Source organism: Onychostruthus taczanowskii, unplaced genomic scaffold, assembly GCF_017590055.1.
Source record: "Onychostruthus taczanowskii isolate IOZ18803 unplaced genomic scaffold, ASM1759005v1 scaffold3, whole genome shotgun sequence".
NCBI lineage: Eukaryota > Metazoa > Chordata > Aves > Passeriformes > Passeridae > Onychostruthus > Onychostruthus taczanowskii.
Window position 1 is genome coordinate 639006 of NW_024500349.1, and position 15169 is coordinate 654174.

The 15169-nt window shown below is 36.0% G+C and overlaps 1 protein-coding gene across 1 annotated transcript in view; it reads left to right on the forward strand.

The window, feature by feature from the left end:
- Nucleotides 1-9527: 9527 nt before the first annotated feature.
- COL28A1 (collagen type XXVIII alpha 1 chain) overlaps nucleotides 9528-15169 on the forward strand; it is a 58224-nt gene continuing 52582 nt past the window's right edge. The window contains exons 1-7 of the mRNA XM_041408585.1: nucleotides 9528-9642; nucleotides 10330-10485; nucleotides 10954-11513; nucleotides 12173-12193; nucleotides 12842-12889; nucleotides 14084-14137; nucleotides 14633-14674. Of these exons, the coding sequence (XP_041264519.1) occupies nucleotides 10353-10485; nucleotides 10954-11513; nucleotides 12173-12193; nucleotides 12842-12889; nucleotides 14084-14137; nucleotides 14633-14674 (858 nt within the window). The 5' untranslated portion in view covers nucleotides 9528-9642; nucleotides 10330-10352. The remainder of the gene's footprint in view (nucleotides 9643-10329; nucleotides 10486-10953; nucleotides 11514-12172; nucleotides 12194-12841; nucleotides 12890-14083; nucleotides 14138-14632; nucleotides 14675-15169) is intronic.

Here is a 15169-nt window from a genome sequence, read left to right on the forward strand (position 1 = left end):
CTTATTTCCTCACTTCTATGTGATTAGGATTTTACAACCTGTTTTCTGCAAGCCATGGAGATGCGAACTGTTACTTTTTTCCTTTTGTTTGTAATGCTCTTTAAAATTGTCTGTAATAAAAGTTATAAACTGAAGTACTAATTGGACAATTTCAGATTCTCTCAGAGTATCTTCCTTCATACAGAAACAATGGTATTTAGCCTAGAAATATTTAAACATCACATTTTAAAAGTTTTCTTCAGCACTATCAGAGTCAGGACATTAGCTCCTTACTTTAGCTGCTTTTATTACTTCATTTTTTAAAAAAGAAAGGAAATGAATATACTTTGGCTTCCTCATTAAATATTTTCATACTTTATTTTTTTTAATTATAGCATATAATTTTAATAGCCTCTCCAATATTTTTGTAACTTAGCAAAACATTTTTAAGAAAATGTGTGATAAGTCATTGTTCATCCATCTTTTCAATAATCTGCATGTATTCAGTGCCTTTAAAATGTGTATGGAGTGGCTTTGAACATCATTTGTGTTAATGTCTGTTGTCTTTTTTTCTTGACTCTAAGCATAGTGGAGAATTTGTATAACAAACTGCATTTTATGTGTTAATTGTTCGCAGAGTTCATTAATTTAAGCCATAAATGTAATTTAGTGCTGCAACAACTAGTTGGTTTAGATTTTGGGTTTTGTAATATTCCTTCCATTTAAAAAGCACTTTTCTTCATAAAACCAGCTGGTTTGGGTTTTTTTCCTTAATAACAGAAATCTTTAAGAGCTCAGCAGTTGTTTTGATAAATAAAATAGACCAACGCATGCGGAAAAATACAAAAGTAATTCAGATTAAGTAGTCTATCATATGTCAAAGGCAAAATTGTTAGACTGGATTTTCATGCTTATCTGTTTCTTTTTCCTCATTCCATTTCCTCTGCTGCTGTTGAAGTGGAACATAGTGACTTTTTCACATCTGTTTCCAAGAATCACCAAGATTTCCAGGAATCACTGGTGGTTCTTTTTGTAACAAAGATGAACTTCAGTTTGTATGTTCATAACACTTTTCCATGGGAAAGTATGGGAGTTCAGTTTATAAATGTAAGTAGCACTTGCAATAATCACATCATCTACCTTTGATTCTAAGGGTAAGTTTTTCAGGTCCTAGGGAATCAGCAGCTTAACTATCTGACATCTTGCTCATTTCTTGAGTTCTAATGATGGTCCGAATAAACTGCTAACAAATGCACAAGCTGCAGAAGAGCTGTTTCCTGTGTCTTTGGCACAAGAGAGATTCAGAGAGGTTAAAAATGAAAGATGATACTTTGAAGCAATAGATGCTGTTACCACAATGGCAGGTAGAAAGTAAGTTAAGAGAAACATAAGAGCTATTTGGTGTTTCAGAATGCAAAAGAATGTTACCACCCTAGGCACCACTGTGTCACGGTTACTAGAACTGTTACATGAACTGTTGGGACATAGATATTTTATATTTGATCATTCCATCACATACAGAAGTTATGTTTCCTGTGTTGATCTCAAAATAAATACTGCAGCAGTATTTCATTAGTGAGGTTGTGAATTCCTCTAATGTTTCTGAACCTTTTAAACTCTTGGATCTTTGCTTCTGTTTTCCATGTCCTGATTTACCCTTTTAGTTTGCACCTAGCTGCCTCCACATTTGCATCTTTGTCCAACAGCAGCATCTTTATTTGTAAATAATACAGAATATTTGTTTCATTTTGAGGTTGTACCTAGGTGATTATTAATCTCATCATTATATTGCATAACAAGTGATTTTTATATTTAGTTTTTTTTCTTGTAATTGATATAGTTAAATAAACTTATACATATAAACCCCCAAATCATTAAGGATCTAATTCAGCTTGACTTTCATCAAGTCTCATTTATTCCTACATTTTTTGGCCTCTCAAACATTGCCTGCACTTATGATCAGTCCCTGTTATATTCCTTGAAAGATCTGCTTATTTCTAATGTGAATTTTTACGTAACAATTGCTTTCATGCCCTTGTATCTCAAACTATTTTCAGCAATTTCTCTTCATGGATGATGTACATTTTTTTTTCTTTGCTCTGACTGCAGAGTATTCCACGTTTGCTCTATGTACAAATCTCTGAGTTCTTTAAAAATTTTTAATCATGTGCTGACTTCATACAGTGAAAGCTCCATTTTGAACTTATTCTTTAAAGATACATTAAAATTTGTAAGAGATAAAGGTATACCAAGGCTAGTTCATATTTTTTTTAGATATTAACTGGAGGCTATTTTCTTCCTACAACTTTGTTATGCATTTCCATATGTGATTCCTGGAAGGCTGGCTTTTTCTTTAGTTTATGTTAATCTTTGAGATTTGTTGTGTTTGTGTCACATCTGGCCAAAATAACAAAATCATTTCAGGAATACAGAAACACCTAAGTACTGCTGGAGTTTTGTATATTTCAATGCAATGTTAACACTGGGATTAAAGACATGTCAATTATTAATTTAGTTATCTAAGTCGACCACTGCTCTTCCCTTTACAGAAAAGGTATATATTCTGTCATTGCTATTTTTATCATTACTACTGGTTTGGGTTATCATTACTTAAACTTGCAGAAGCTTGATGGAGCCTAGCAGATTGTTTCAGATATAGTGTTGTACTTCTCCATGCCATGATGTATTGCTCCATGCCTGGTAGTATTGCTTTATCTGATTTTTGGTAAGAGAAGAAAGTATTCATTACATAGGGAGTTTGAAGCTGGAGTTCAAATCTCTCAGTCTATGTAAAATGTATGTGCCTGTATAAAGACTCCAAATTATACAGATTCAGCAGCGTGATTACCAAAGTTATAGGCACAAGTTGCAAGACTCTTTCCTCCAGGCTTTCTACTGAAAATTCTTTTGTTTGCACAGATCATACTTTTTTATTTGTATATGTTGGGATTATCACTTAATTTTATACAATTTCATGTTAAAAACATAATGCAAGTTCCTGTATTCAAATGCCATATATTTTCAGGGTGAAAAAGGTTCAGAGGATCCAGTAGGTCCAGTTGGCACACCAGTCTTTCACCTTGGTCATTCATTAATTGAGGCATTCAAAACAAAAAGCCTTTTAAGTGAGGAAGGTGACTCTGATGGCAGAATGGCCTTTGTCAACTGCACAGGTTGGATAAGAGTGCAAAAACTCTCGGCTTCACTTACTCCATTAATGTTACTGGTGGTTGCTGTACTTGTTATTCAGTGGGATGCATAGAAATGTGAGCAAGAGGAATTTAAATAAATACAGCAAGAATTTCACAGGTACATTTGTTTTCTTCTGAAGATAACTACTGCACTTTATTAATTGAAAAACTGATCTGTGGAAGTTTAGAAATGAATGTCCTATCTAATCTTTTTAGAGTATCCAGGCTCCTGAAAGAATACCTGGACTAAAGGGATCACAAAGTTTGTGTGTTCAAAGTCCAAAGGTAACCTGTGAAAAAAATCCTGATTTTAGAAGGATAGAGCGGGGGATGTATGTGACAGAGGACAAAGCTTTTTATATACGAGAGCTCCTAATTATCTAGGAAAACTCATGAAATAAAATTAACTCTTCTGTTTTGATCACTGTAGGCTGTTAGAGAGAGAACTCAGCTTGAGCGTTATCATATGTTATGATAAGCAGAAACATAGAGGATTTACAAAGCGTTGTTTAAAGAATTTGAAAATTATATATGCTGGTTTTTAACAATATTCCACATTGCTGAGCCTGACCAAAGCCCTTATTCAAACCAACAATTTTTTGTAGCCACAAAATGGCTACACAATGGATGCTGGGATGGCAACTCATTTGGCCATTTTTGCTTTAAGCTGTTAGTGAAGTAAAACATTTACACAGATAATTCTAAATTGGAATTTTGTATGTTTTTGGTGTTGTGGTTTTTGTGGTTTTAGGTTTGGTTTGGGGTTTTTTTTTCTTTTGTGGGCACTGGGGGGTATGTGTTCGTCTTTTTTTTAAGGAAAACAAAGTAAGCCTGGTCCAAACAGAAACTGTGGAATTTCAGAAACAGGACTGCCATGAAGTAAAGTGAATCTGTTGTAAACAGTTACCATTTTGATCCATGCTCTGTTTTCTTACAAATATAAGTAATAATATACCTTATTACTAATGCAAAACACTTCCCAGGCCAGTGCTACATAATTGACACAACAAGACTCTTATTTCACTTCTCTGACAACCTAGAACTGTACTTACTTCAGTAGTTCATACTGCTTTCCAATACATTCCCTTTTAGCTTTCATTAACTTAGCAGTACTCAGAAGATCCATGTGATGTACTGGTGCTCTTAATCTGGGTATCTAAAAGAGAGGAATGTGTGAAATGGGTATTTCGAATCTCAGGATGAGGTAGGAACTAAGGAGTAAAACCCATTTTTCAGGGCATATCCTCCCTCCTCAAAGTGGTGTTTTTCAGTCTTTTAATGTCTTGGTCTTCAGCTTCCACCTTCTATTACAAGGGCACAAAAGTTTTGCCCAGACAGTAGCCTCCTTTACTAGGTGTGTATAGATGATTAAATGCTGAATGAGGCACCCAGTATGAAGTATTATCATTACTATAATTATGCATTATCATGTAGATACACCAGAGGGCAGGATTTAAATAGCATAAATATATTCATAGCTTAAATATTCAGCAACTAAGTGATCCTTTTGACACACTTATTGCAATCTGGTTTTAAGAAGGCAAGTAATCACAACTTTGCTTGCACAGTGTATGAATAACAAGACATTGAGTCGATATGTAGCTAGTACTAGGAACAGTGATTAAAAAAACCTGTTTAAAATATTTATTTCAAATTGCACCTACTAGTGATGTCTCCTAGCCAGAGAACAAAATATCTACTATTCTTTATAGTAATTATTGTCATTCTTATTGAGTGAAGAGCACACCAGGGCAAAAAATATAAATTTAAGGCAGTGAGTTTTGATTGATATAATCAAACCAACTGACCCATAGTATAAGTCCTCTGACATTTTACATTCATGTACTCACCTTCTTTCATACTTGTATAGGTTGTATTACATTGGCATTTAGTTGTGGCTTTTCAAGCAACAGAATCATAATTTACTTTGTCTTCATACAGAAGCTCTCTCTTATCTTTGCCAACTCTCTCTTTTTATTTCTTCTTTACCATCACTGAGTTTCAGTAATGAGAATAGAAGGAAATATTCAAGGAGTGCAGGAATGTGCCAGGAACAAAAGCTATACATCAGAGATGGCTTAGCATGTATGCAGTAATTAAAGGTTTTTAACTTGAAATTCACTAGCAACATAAAATGAGTTGTACAGATAAAATTTTGCATTGCAGACTAGAGTTTAGTATGGTCATGTAATGAGTGCAGTTAGACAGATTCAGTAGTCCTGGCAGCTGAATATGCTGAGCATCTGGTTCAGGGCAGCCATTGGAACACTGCTGTGCTGACAAGCGTTGCAGGAAGCATTAATGTTAAAACAGTGCTGTAAATCTGGAGGCATTACTTCCATCAAATTTGATTTCTAAGTGAATGCAAAGATATGAAAATATATACTAAAAAGACTAGTTAAAAAAAAAAGCTCTGAACTGTTAATCCACCATCCTGTTGTGGAACTGTCAAGATTCTTACTGTACTTCCAAAACACAGTAAGAAGTGAAGAAGAGCTTGGGCTGTTCCCACAGACCAGTTACAGACCAACATGTAACAGATTTACAGATGTTCTAGACAGAGAAATACAACCAAACTTGACCCCATTACTGTCCAAATATAGCATGTGCATCAGAACTACCAGGGTACATGTATATTTGACTAGTCAAATTCTTATGTCTAAAAATCATAAGTGTTAACATATTCTGATCTCTGCCAGATGAAAGTTTTGTTTACAGGTCCCCCAAAAAAGTGAGAAATCTTTGAACACATCTGGAAATCCATCCATTCAATTCTGTTTTGGCACAAAGTGCGGATGAAACTTGCCAACTGCTGGAAAAAGCATTTTTTTTTCCATAGCTATTGATGTGATAGGCTGTTTGCAGTCTTGATCTAAGTATGCATAAGGGTAAGAATAAGTATGTAAACAGTATGAGTGATCTGTGTGACTAATTTGTTGCTAATGAAATGTTTGATCATCACCAGTGTCTCTAATACAACAGATGCTGGGTGCTAACAATAATTATAATTTGTAGCACTAACAGATATTTAGTGTAAAATATTGTATTCCATTGAAATTCTTTGTTTTCCCTGTGTAATGAAGGCAACATTTACTCAATGAAGACAATTAACCTCAATAAAGATGACACATATTTGATAGGAGACAAAGTAGAGGTTTCTAGAAAGAAAACCCTTTAGGATGAGGCTGCAGCTGCTGGGCCAGCAAATCATTCCTCACTTGAACTGGGTGAAGAGGGTGAATAGTAGTGACAGGTAGGATTTTTTTCTGTTAGCAGCATGTTCCTTCAGTGCATTTCATGTTAACAGAGCATGAACAGACTGATGAATCTGTGTAGGAATGGTACTGTGTACAGTCACAGGGCAAAGGTACAGCTCTCACATTCAGCCTGTCATGGCTTAATACCAGCCAGCAGCTGAGTGCTACACAGCCTCTTCCTTACTCTCCACCCTCATCAGGATGGGAGGAACACAATTAGAAGTGTAAAAATAAGAAAACACTTGGGTTGAGAGAAGAATAGTTTATTAATTTTTTCCAACTAATTAACCTATTAATTTTTTTAAACCAATAGCAATAATGTCATATTGAAAAGGAAAATAGCAAAGAGAAACAAAACCACAAAATTGGTGCAAATTAAAACAATTGCTCACCACCAGCTGGCACATGCCCAGCCAGTCACTGAGCCTTGGCCTCCCAAGCAACCTTCCTCCAGCTTTATATCCTGATCATGATAGCATATGGTCTGGGATATCCCTTGGGTCAGCTGGGTCCTGGCTGTGCCCACTGCTTGTGCATCCACAGCCCACTCCCTGTGAGTGGGTGAGATAAGGAGAAAAGGCTTTGACCCTGTGTAAGCACTACTCAGTGTAGCAGGCCCTTGAAGCTGCATTAACTCAGCAACAGCTGAAATATCCCTGAATTTTCAGCACTGTTTCCAGCATGAATCCAAAACAGCCCCATACCAGCTATTTTCTGTGGAGAAAATCAACTCTACCCTAGCCAAAACCAGCAACAGAAACAGATTTGTGTTATCTACATCTTTGCTGAGAGTTAAGATCTCTTTGAGTTCCTTCATATTTGTCTCACCCTTTAATTTAGTTAAAGTTACATACGGTATCATACTCACGGCTTACGTCACATACATACAGATAATAGTGTTGGCAAAAGTGTATTTGTTGCTGAAGGTCTCTATAAAGGGATATAGCCTTGGAGAAGCAGAAAGTGAGTGCTTAAGGAAGTGTTTAGTCTATCAATAGACAGACCATGCACCCAGGCTACATGAAGGGTGTTTCTACTGACCTTAATGAAGACAGGTGCTTTCTTCATGTTCATTGGTCAGTTGTGCTTTATTCTTTTCCTCTCTATTCTTTCCCTTTCACCCACAGTTTTTAGAATCAGCAGGAAATATCCTCTGCTTTTGTAAAAGCTTAATGTACTTGGCTTATTTACAAATAAGCTCCTAGTCAATATATCCCAGCCAACCCTGAACTAGTGTGGTATTTACTGCTGCAGCTGGATTCTGCTAAGTGTATAGGGCCTGGTGGGATTAATTCCTGGGTGCTCAAAGGAATGGTTGCTTGTGAGACGTAACTCAATGATTTTTCAATGGTCTTGGGAATCTGGAGAGGTTTCAGTTGTCTGGAATCTGGCAAATGTTGGCCAAATTTTGAAGAAGATCTAGACAATGACTCTGGTAACTACAGGTCTGTCAGTCTCACATCAGTGCCTGGTAGGATAACATTATTTTGGGAAGTAGTGAAAAACTCCTGAAGAACAATGCAGTCATCATCAGTCACAGCCAGCATGCCTTCATGAGGGAAATATCCTGCTTGTCAAAGTTAATTTCCTTTTATGATGAGGTAGCCCACCTAGTTGATCAAAGGAAGACAGTTGATACAATATTTTTGGACTTCAGTAAAGTTTTTTTATATTGTCTCTTGCAGGATGCTTTTGGACAAAATATCAATCGCATAGCTGGATAAACACATCATGCGAAGGGTAAGCAACTGACTCAGCGATCAGGCACAGAGTTACAGTGAGTAGAGTGACATCAAACTGGTGACCTGTCACTAGTTGGATTCTGCAGGCTCTATCTTTGGCCCTGTGCTCTAAATAATTTTTGTAAATGATTGGGACACAAGTCTATAAGGTATACTAAGTAAATTTGCTGATGATACTAAATTGGTAGGATCTGTTGACTCCATCAGAGAGGCCCTGCAGAAAGACCTTGACAAACAGAGGACTCAGCAATCACCATTTGTATAAAGTTTAACATGAAGTCCCAGATTCAGCACCTGAGGCAGGATAACCTTGCATGTGAAGACAGTCTGGGGAACAAGAGGCTGGGAAGGTCCTGGCTGATGGCAAGGTGATCATGAGGACTGTGTGTCCTGGCCCCAGGAACAGGCACTGAAACAGGCTCCTCAGGAAAGTGGTCACACCCCAAGCCTGTAAGGGTTCAAGAAACATTTGGACAACTCCTTTGGCACATGGTGTGATTTTTTATGTTGGCCTGTGAGGGCCAGGGCTTGGACTACATTCTTGTGGGTCCCTAACAGCTCAGGATATTCTGTGATTCTGTCCTGTGACCAGGGTGCTGAGGGGTGTCTTGCCTGGTAGGCAGTGCCTGTCTAGAGGACATCTGCTACCTTCTGCTGGGCATTTGCACTTAACTCCCTTGGGGCATGTTATGATTCCTTGAGACTTGTCATTGGCATGCTTTCTCTCACCCCATTTTTGTACTTAACACTGTGATAACACAATTTTACTCTGAAGCCTGCCAGTAGATAGAGCAAATACAATTTCCATGCAACATTCTGAAAGCTGCCTGCATGACCACCTTTTAGATATCCTGTCTGTGTCTGAACCCTCAGAGGATTTAAAAAGCAAGGTAAATTTCTGAGGAAACCAGCTCAAGAAAATTTTTTTCTTTTTCTTTTTTTTTAAAGTTGTCTTTTATTATTGTAATTACTAATTCAGTTGCCACCTTTGAGTCCTGCAGTCCTGGCAGACTCTCAAAGCATCAGGTCAGACTTCAATTCTAGCCTGCAAGTGATGTACTCCTCTCACATTTCTGATCTAGCCAGTGCTGCAACATTAACACAGACAAGCTGAAGATATGTGACTGGCAGAGTGAAGGGTAAAGATGTAGGTTGTCTAAAAGTGGGTTTTTTAAACGTAAAAGTGCAGTTACTTAAAGTGGGAAAACACTTGTGCTCCCAGACTGACATTGTCCCTTTAATGAAATGGCTCAGTCTCTGGCTCAGCACTGGCCAAGTGCCCAACTATCTTCATTTAAACTTTGGCCAACTAAACAGCAGCAATAAAAGATAATTTACAAGTGGATAGGCTATTTATTTGTAGATTGCTTTATTTTGGTTAACAAATTGTACTTTCCAGTATGACCTACAAGGCATATTTTCTACACTGAAAACTTTTTTAATCCACAGTTTACTTTCTGGATGCCTTCAAAGGTAAGAGACTTTGTTATTTCCTCTCTAGTTTTAGAGGACTGCACTTTTGCTTTCTATATAGGTAACTGCTTGATGGGCTTGAAAAGAAGATTTAGGGAGGATTTTTACATTTAACATATTGTCTTTGCTATTAATGATATTTAAAATTAATTTCTGTAAACCACAGTATTTTTTGTGTAAATTAGTTTTAATTCAGTATTTAATTTAGTTCAGTGTTCTCTAAAAATATGTTGAATCACTCATTTAAATATTAAATATTCTAATTTTAATTTTATCAGTATATTGTCATTATAATAGAATATAATCCTTATGAAAAATACTGCACATATTCTGTAACTTCCATGTAATATTAATAATATATTATTGTATTGGATTTCATTATTAAGCCACTGTGTCTTAGAAGAATAAGTTGTTCATACTCATGTTTCAGGCTTTTTGTTAAGAAAGAAAAGGCAGTGCAATACCCATATTTCATCTATAATAAACAGATTATACTATCCATGTGAGCTACAGTTGAAGTATTGCTGGTTACTGTGCTTAAACTACCTACACAATGACTTTTTATAAGTGGTTTTTTTATATTTTCTCTAGAAGCATGGTTCCCACAAATATGTATTTAAAGTATCTGTATTTATTTATTTGCTTCTATTAATGAGGTATTCACAGGTGGCTATTTGCTTTTAACAGGAAAAAAAAGTTGTCTATTTGTGATGAAAGTCACTATGAGGAAAAAATGTTTTTTCTTTTGCTTTATACTTCTGGCTGTGGTAACAAACCAGATAGTACATGGGCAAAACAGAAAAAGAGGAAAGAATATTTACTCTCCTGTGCCAACAGATGAAGGTGAAACCATTTTCTTAAAATTTCTGTGTTGCATCCATACATTTTACCATAATTATTTAGTAATTGATAACTTTCATGGGAATATGTAAAATGTGATTTGTTTTGATTATGAGGGCTGAAAAATACTTTTTGACTACTTGGACATGGATTCCAGTTTGATCAATGGTTTTCATGGACATGCATATCTCTTAAGGGAAATTATAAGAAACCTGATTTTTTTGTTTGAAATTGCATATGGTAGATTTTCTATACAAAATCAACTAAAATACTAAAACAATCCCATCAATACCCTAACTTGACAGTTTTCATTAGGATTTCTTGGATTTTTACAATGGAATTTACCCTTAGAATTTTTACTGGGAAGACAGAGGAATCTTTGGGAAAATTATTTTTTGCAGAGAATTATCTGAAATCTGTTGTGCAGGTGTTCCCATCATTCACAGATTTAACTTTCTTGTTCCCTTACAGGTGATACGTGTCTCATTGATATAGTCTTTATCATAGACAGTTCAGAAAGTGCCAAAAATCAATTGTTTGATTTACAGAAGGATTTTGTGCAAAACATGACTGACAGCATTTTCCAGATGAAGCCAGTTAAGTCCCACATGTATAGTGTCAAACTAGCAAGTATGCAGTTCAGCAGCACAGTCATCATTGATCATCCCTTTACAGCCTGGAAAAATGTCCAGAATTTTAAGGAGAAAATCACATCTCTGGGCTTTATTGGCCAAGGCACTTATTCCTATTACGCAGTTTCAAATGCCACTCATCTGTTCAAAACTGAAAGTCGTAAGAGAAGCGTGAAAGTGGCTTTTTTGATGACTGATGGTGTGGATCATCCCAACAGCCCTAATGTCCAGGGTATAGCCAAAACAGCTAGAAGTCTTGGGATACATTTTGTTACCATTGGCCTTTCTAAGAAAGCAGTCCAAGAAGAAAAATTGCGCATGATATTTGGTGATTCGTCCTCTAAACGTGTCCTGTGCCTGGATGATCAGAATCTGGTAGCTGATGTAGCATTGGAACTGGTATGTTATGCTGATGTTAATCTTGTCATGTGTCTATCCTTGGCAGATTTCATTTAATTTTGATTAGGTCATCCTTGAAGACAGTGCAGAGGGTTTTGTGGTGCCTCCTCTGCTGCAGCAGGGGTCAGGGCAGATGGAGCTTTCTTTTGCCACCCACTCTCCAAGAAGTTGTGTGCTTGGATAATAGTAGCTCAGCTGTTCTGATCTCATATCCCAGCACACAGAGTGTGTTTCTGAGCATATGAAAATACTTTAGAAGGTACCTTGATCTCACGCATAACCATTGAGTTCTTCCCCTACATATATTGTTTGTAGGGCCTTCCAAAAGAAGGTCTCTGACTAGGAAGTCTTTTCATAGTCCCTGTTGTTAGCACTGTGCCTTAATACTGTCTGTTTAGCTATCCCATTAATTCTCATGTCTTGTCTAATCACTGTGTGTCACTTGGAATAACCCTCTCTTCCAACCAAGAACTCTTCTCTGTATGAGTAGTTCCACAGACTGGTTCTCTTCCCTTTGAGGAAGGAATGAAGGATGAAGGTATTCACCATCTCTACCATTCACCTTGGGGAGTCTATAAACTAGAGAGGAAAAATTTGTACTGTGTTAAATTAAATCATATCTATATGAAAGTAATATTGTTATTCTATTTTATTTGCAGGAAGCATTGCTACAGGAGCAGGTAGGGTTTTTGGGCTTTGTGTTTGATTACTCTTATTGACGCTAGACTTCCCAAAGTCTGCTTCTTCTATAACATATCAATACTTGAAGATTAATCAACTTTCCATCTCTGGTTAAATTTTCTGACTATGATTACTTTTATTTTAACTTTTCTGCATTTCTTCTGTCCTTTTTGTCCTGAGAAATCTACGATGTTAGCTCATTAGTGAGTAGTATCAACATTAAGACATAAAGAACTCTTCCTACAAGAGTGGAATAGGCTTAATGCAAGATATACTAATTCATTTGTGGTCTCCTTAGAAAACAATAGCAATGTTAAAATGGTTCGAAATTTCTGTAAGATTTCACAGTACTCTTTACTATGTATATGCTGTCGTAAACATTTGTAATTATTACAGCGACTACAGTCACTACAGTAAGAGATTAATTTTTGTTATAAATAAATCAAGTAAGGGATTTTGGTTGCTCTATATGGAAGTTTAATGTTTATTATATGAGAAATAAATATATTAGAATATAATTTATTTCCTATTATTCCACTATTATGTTATTTCATCTGTGACTAGGCAAAACCAAAATTTTTTGCTTTAAAATTTTGTAATAATATATTTGAAAACCATTCTCCTTTATCTTTCCATTAACCTTGTAGTGTGTGCGGAAGACCTGTGAGTGTGAAAAGGGAGTAAAAGGAGACAAAGTAAGTATGCATTTATTTGAGTAGGCTCAAGAATTTGAATTTTAATCAAGATCAAAACTGCACAGTACATTAATTGGTTACTGCATGAACAAGACATTAGCTGTGCATGTACTGCAAAAAGAATGATTTTTAGCATATTATGTTGGTAGTGAAAGGCCACTGTTAAAAGAGGTCAGAAAAATGATCTATCCATAGGCAGATACTGTCTTGAAAATATATTTCTATTATTGGGTGATAAAACACTGTGGATAAATAGGTGATTTGGGAGCCCAAATAAAAAAGTTATTCTTGAGTCTTGCAATGGGGAAGGAAAGGTCCATTACACAAAGGTTTTCACCCAAACCAACATTTTTTTTTTGTAAGGGGTAAAGGTTCACAAGTCTGAAAAGTCTCTTTTCTCTTGGAACACTTCAGCACATATTTCTTGGCTCTAGTAAGGAACAGAAAAGTGTGAGTTCAGACAGTGGGTGACCTCTCTGACCCTTTTTCTATCTTTAATATTTCCCCCAGAGACAAGCAAGGTACATTCAGAGGTTTTTGTCTTTCTCCCTATTCTCTAATGGGTCAACCATACCATTAGCAGGTTATGACACCAGGGCCTATCATTCAATCTTTGTGGATAATGTGCATCTGGATAATGTGCACCAGAACCTCTGTTTGCAATTTAAAATTTTAGATCCAAGAATTTTTAAATTATTTTATCCAAAATTATTAGATGTAACCTGTTATACAGATGTGTATACACCAAACTTTCTAGTCCCAACCATCACGATCCTCCAAAGAGTAACAAAAAATGGTGGAGTAACTTTTTCCTTAGGTCTGCTGGATATTGACCCTAAACTGTTCTGTACAGTTTTTTTTTTCTAAGCAGACAAGATGAGAAAGTGGTAGTTAATTGAGAAATGGGAAGGAAGAACTGTTTGTTTTCTGTAATGCTTTCCTGATTAGATTTTTCAGATGCTCTGTAGAAAATTTATTTATCATTGAATATTGTTTAAAAATATATTTGTAGATACCTTATAATACCAGAGTAGGTTTAGTTAAATGAATATTGTGTCACATGTACCATACTTGAATCAGCGGGGGTTTTTACCAAAGCTTATTCCAGGATGATTTTGGACTAAAATATAGTCTTAGAGAAGCTGGAGAATTTTATCCTTACAATGATAATAACATTTTCCTGCCATGTTTCAGGGCAGTGATGGCAGCAAAGGGGAGAAAGGTGACCCAGGACCAAAAGGAAACAAGGTAATGTGAATTTAAAAGAAATAAAGCAAATTTCTATCCAGTTATTCAAACCACAGATGTGAATGTAGCAATGGAAAAGTATGTTAAAATAAGTTCTAAATATTGAGGTTTGCTAGTTTATAGTTAGCTGCTTTAGAAGTGTGAGATGAAAATTTAAAACTAAACTGCTGTCAAGTTAACACTGCCTATCATTCCAGTTTTTCTCTGGCAGCAGAGATCTCTGAAAATAGTTGAAGGCTCTTTAGGTTCCTGAGAGCTTTCTAACAGTACACAGATCCCTTGATCAGAGTGGTTCACTCTAATAACTAAAATTTCAGTCATCTCATGGCAATAGTTCAGTTTTCTATGTTAATGATCAGGAAATGTGTATCTTTGATTGTGGAAGGAAGACGTGTGAACAGTACTAAATAGGAATAAAACCAGTCTTGCTTGTTTAACAGTGTTCCTAGTTTTAGTGCAATACATATTTCAGTTGTATTCCTTTGTTTCCAATAGGGTGATGCTCAAAAAGGAGATCATGGAGAGAAAGGAGAAGAGGTATGTGACTACTACAGCGCTAACTCATATTTTGTCTTTTCACATTTTCTGAACTAATAATGTCATTTCCATTTTTTATGTGTCCACTTTATTCAATTATTTAAAGCACCTACACTTAGGCCTGGTTTACATTTCAATGTATATTGAAAGAAACAGTCTAACCATGTGCTTAAATATAGAGATGAGGTGCTACTGGGAGAAGGAACTTCTGAAGCGGTGTGATTTTGAAGTGACTTGCATTAGACTTATCCCAAAGACTGACCTGATAAAAACACTGCATGGTTCTTTGGTGGCTTCTAACACCTGATAATTCTCAGACTTCCTGTTGATTCATTGGAGAAAGATTAACACTATTACCTGTATAAGAATAACTCAGTTGAAAAGTCCCATTTAAATGGCGGCATGTATCTGCTAGGAGGGGACAAACTAAGTGGCATATTTACAGCTAATATATGAGTAAAAATACACATGAGATTTGCAGAGAATTATATTTTA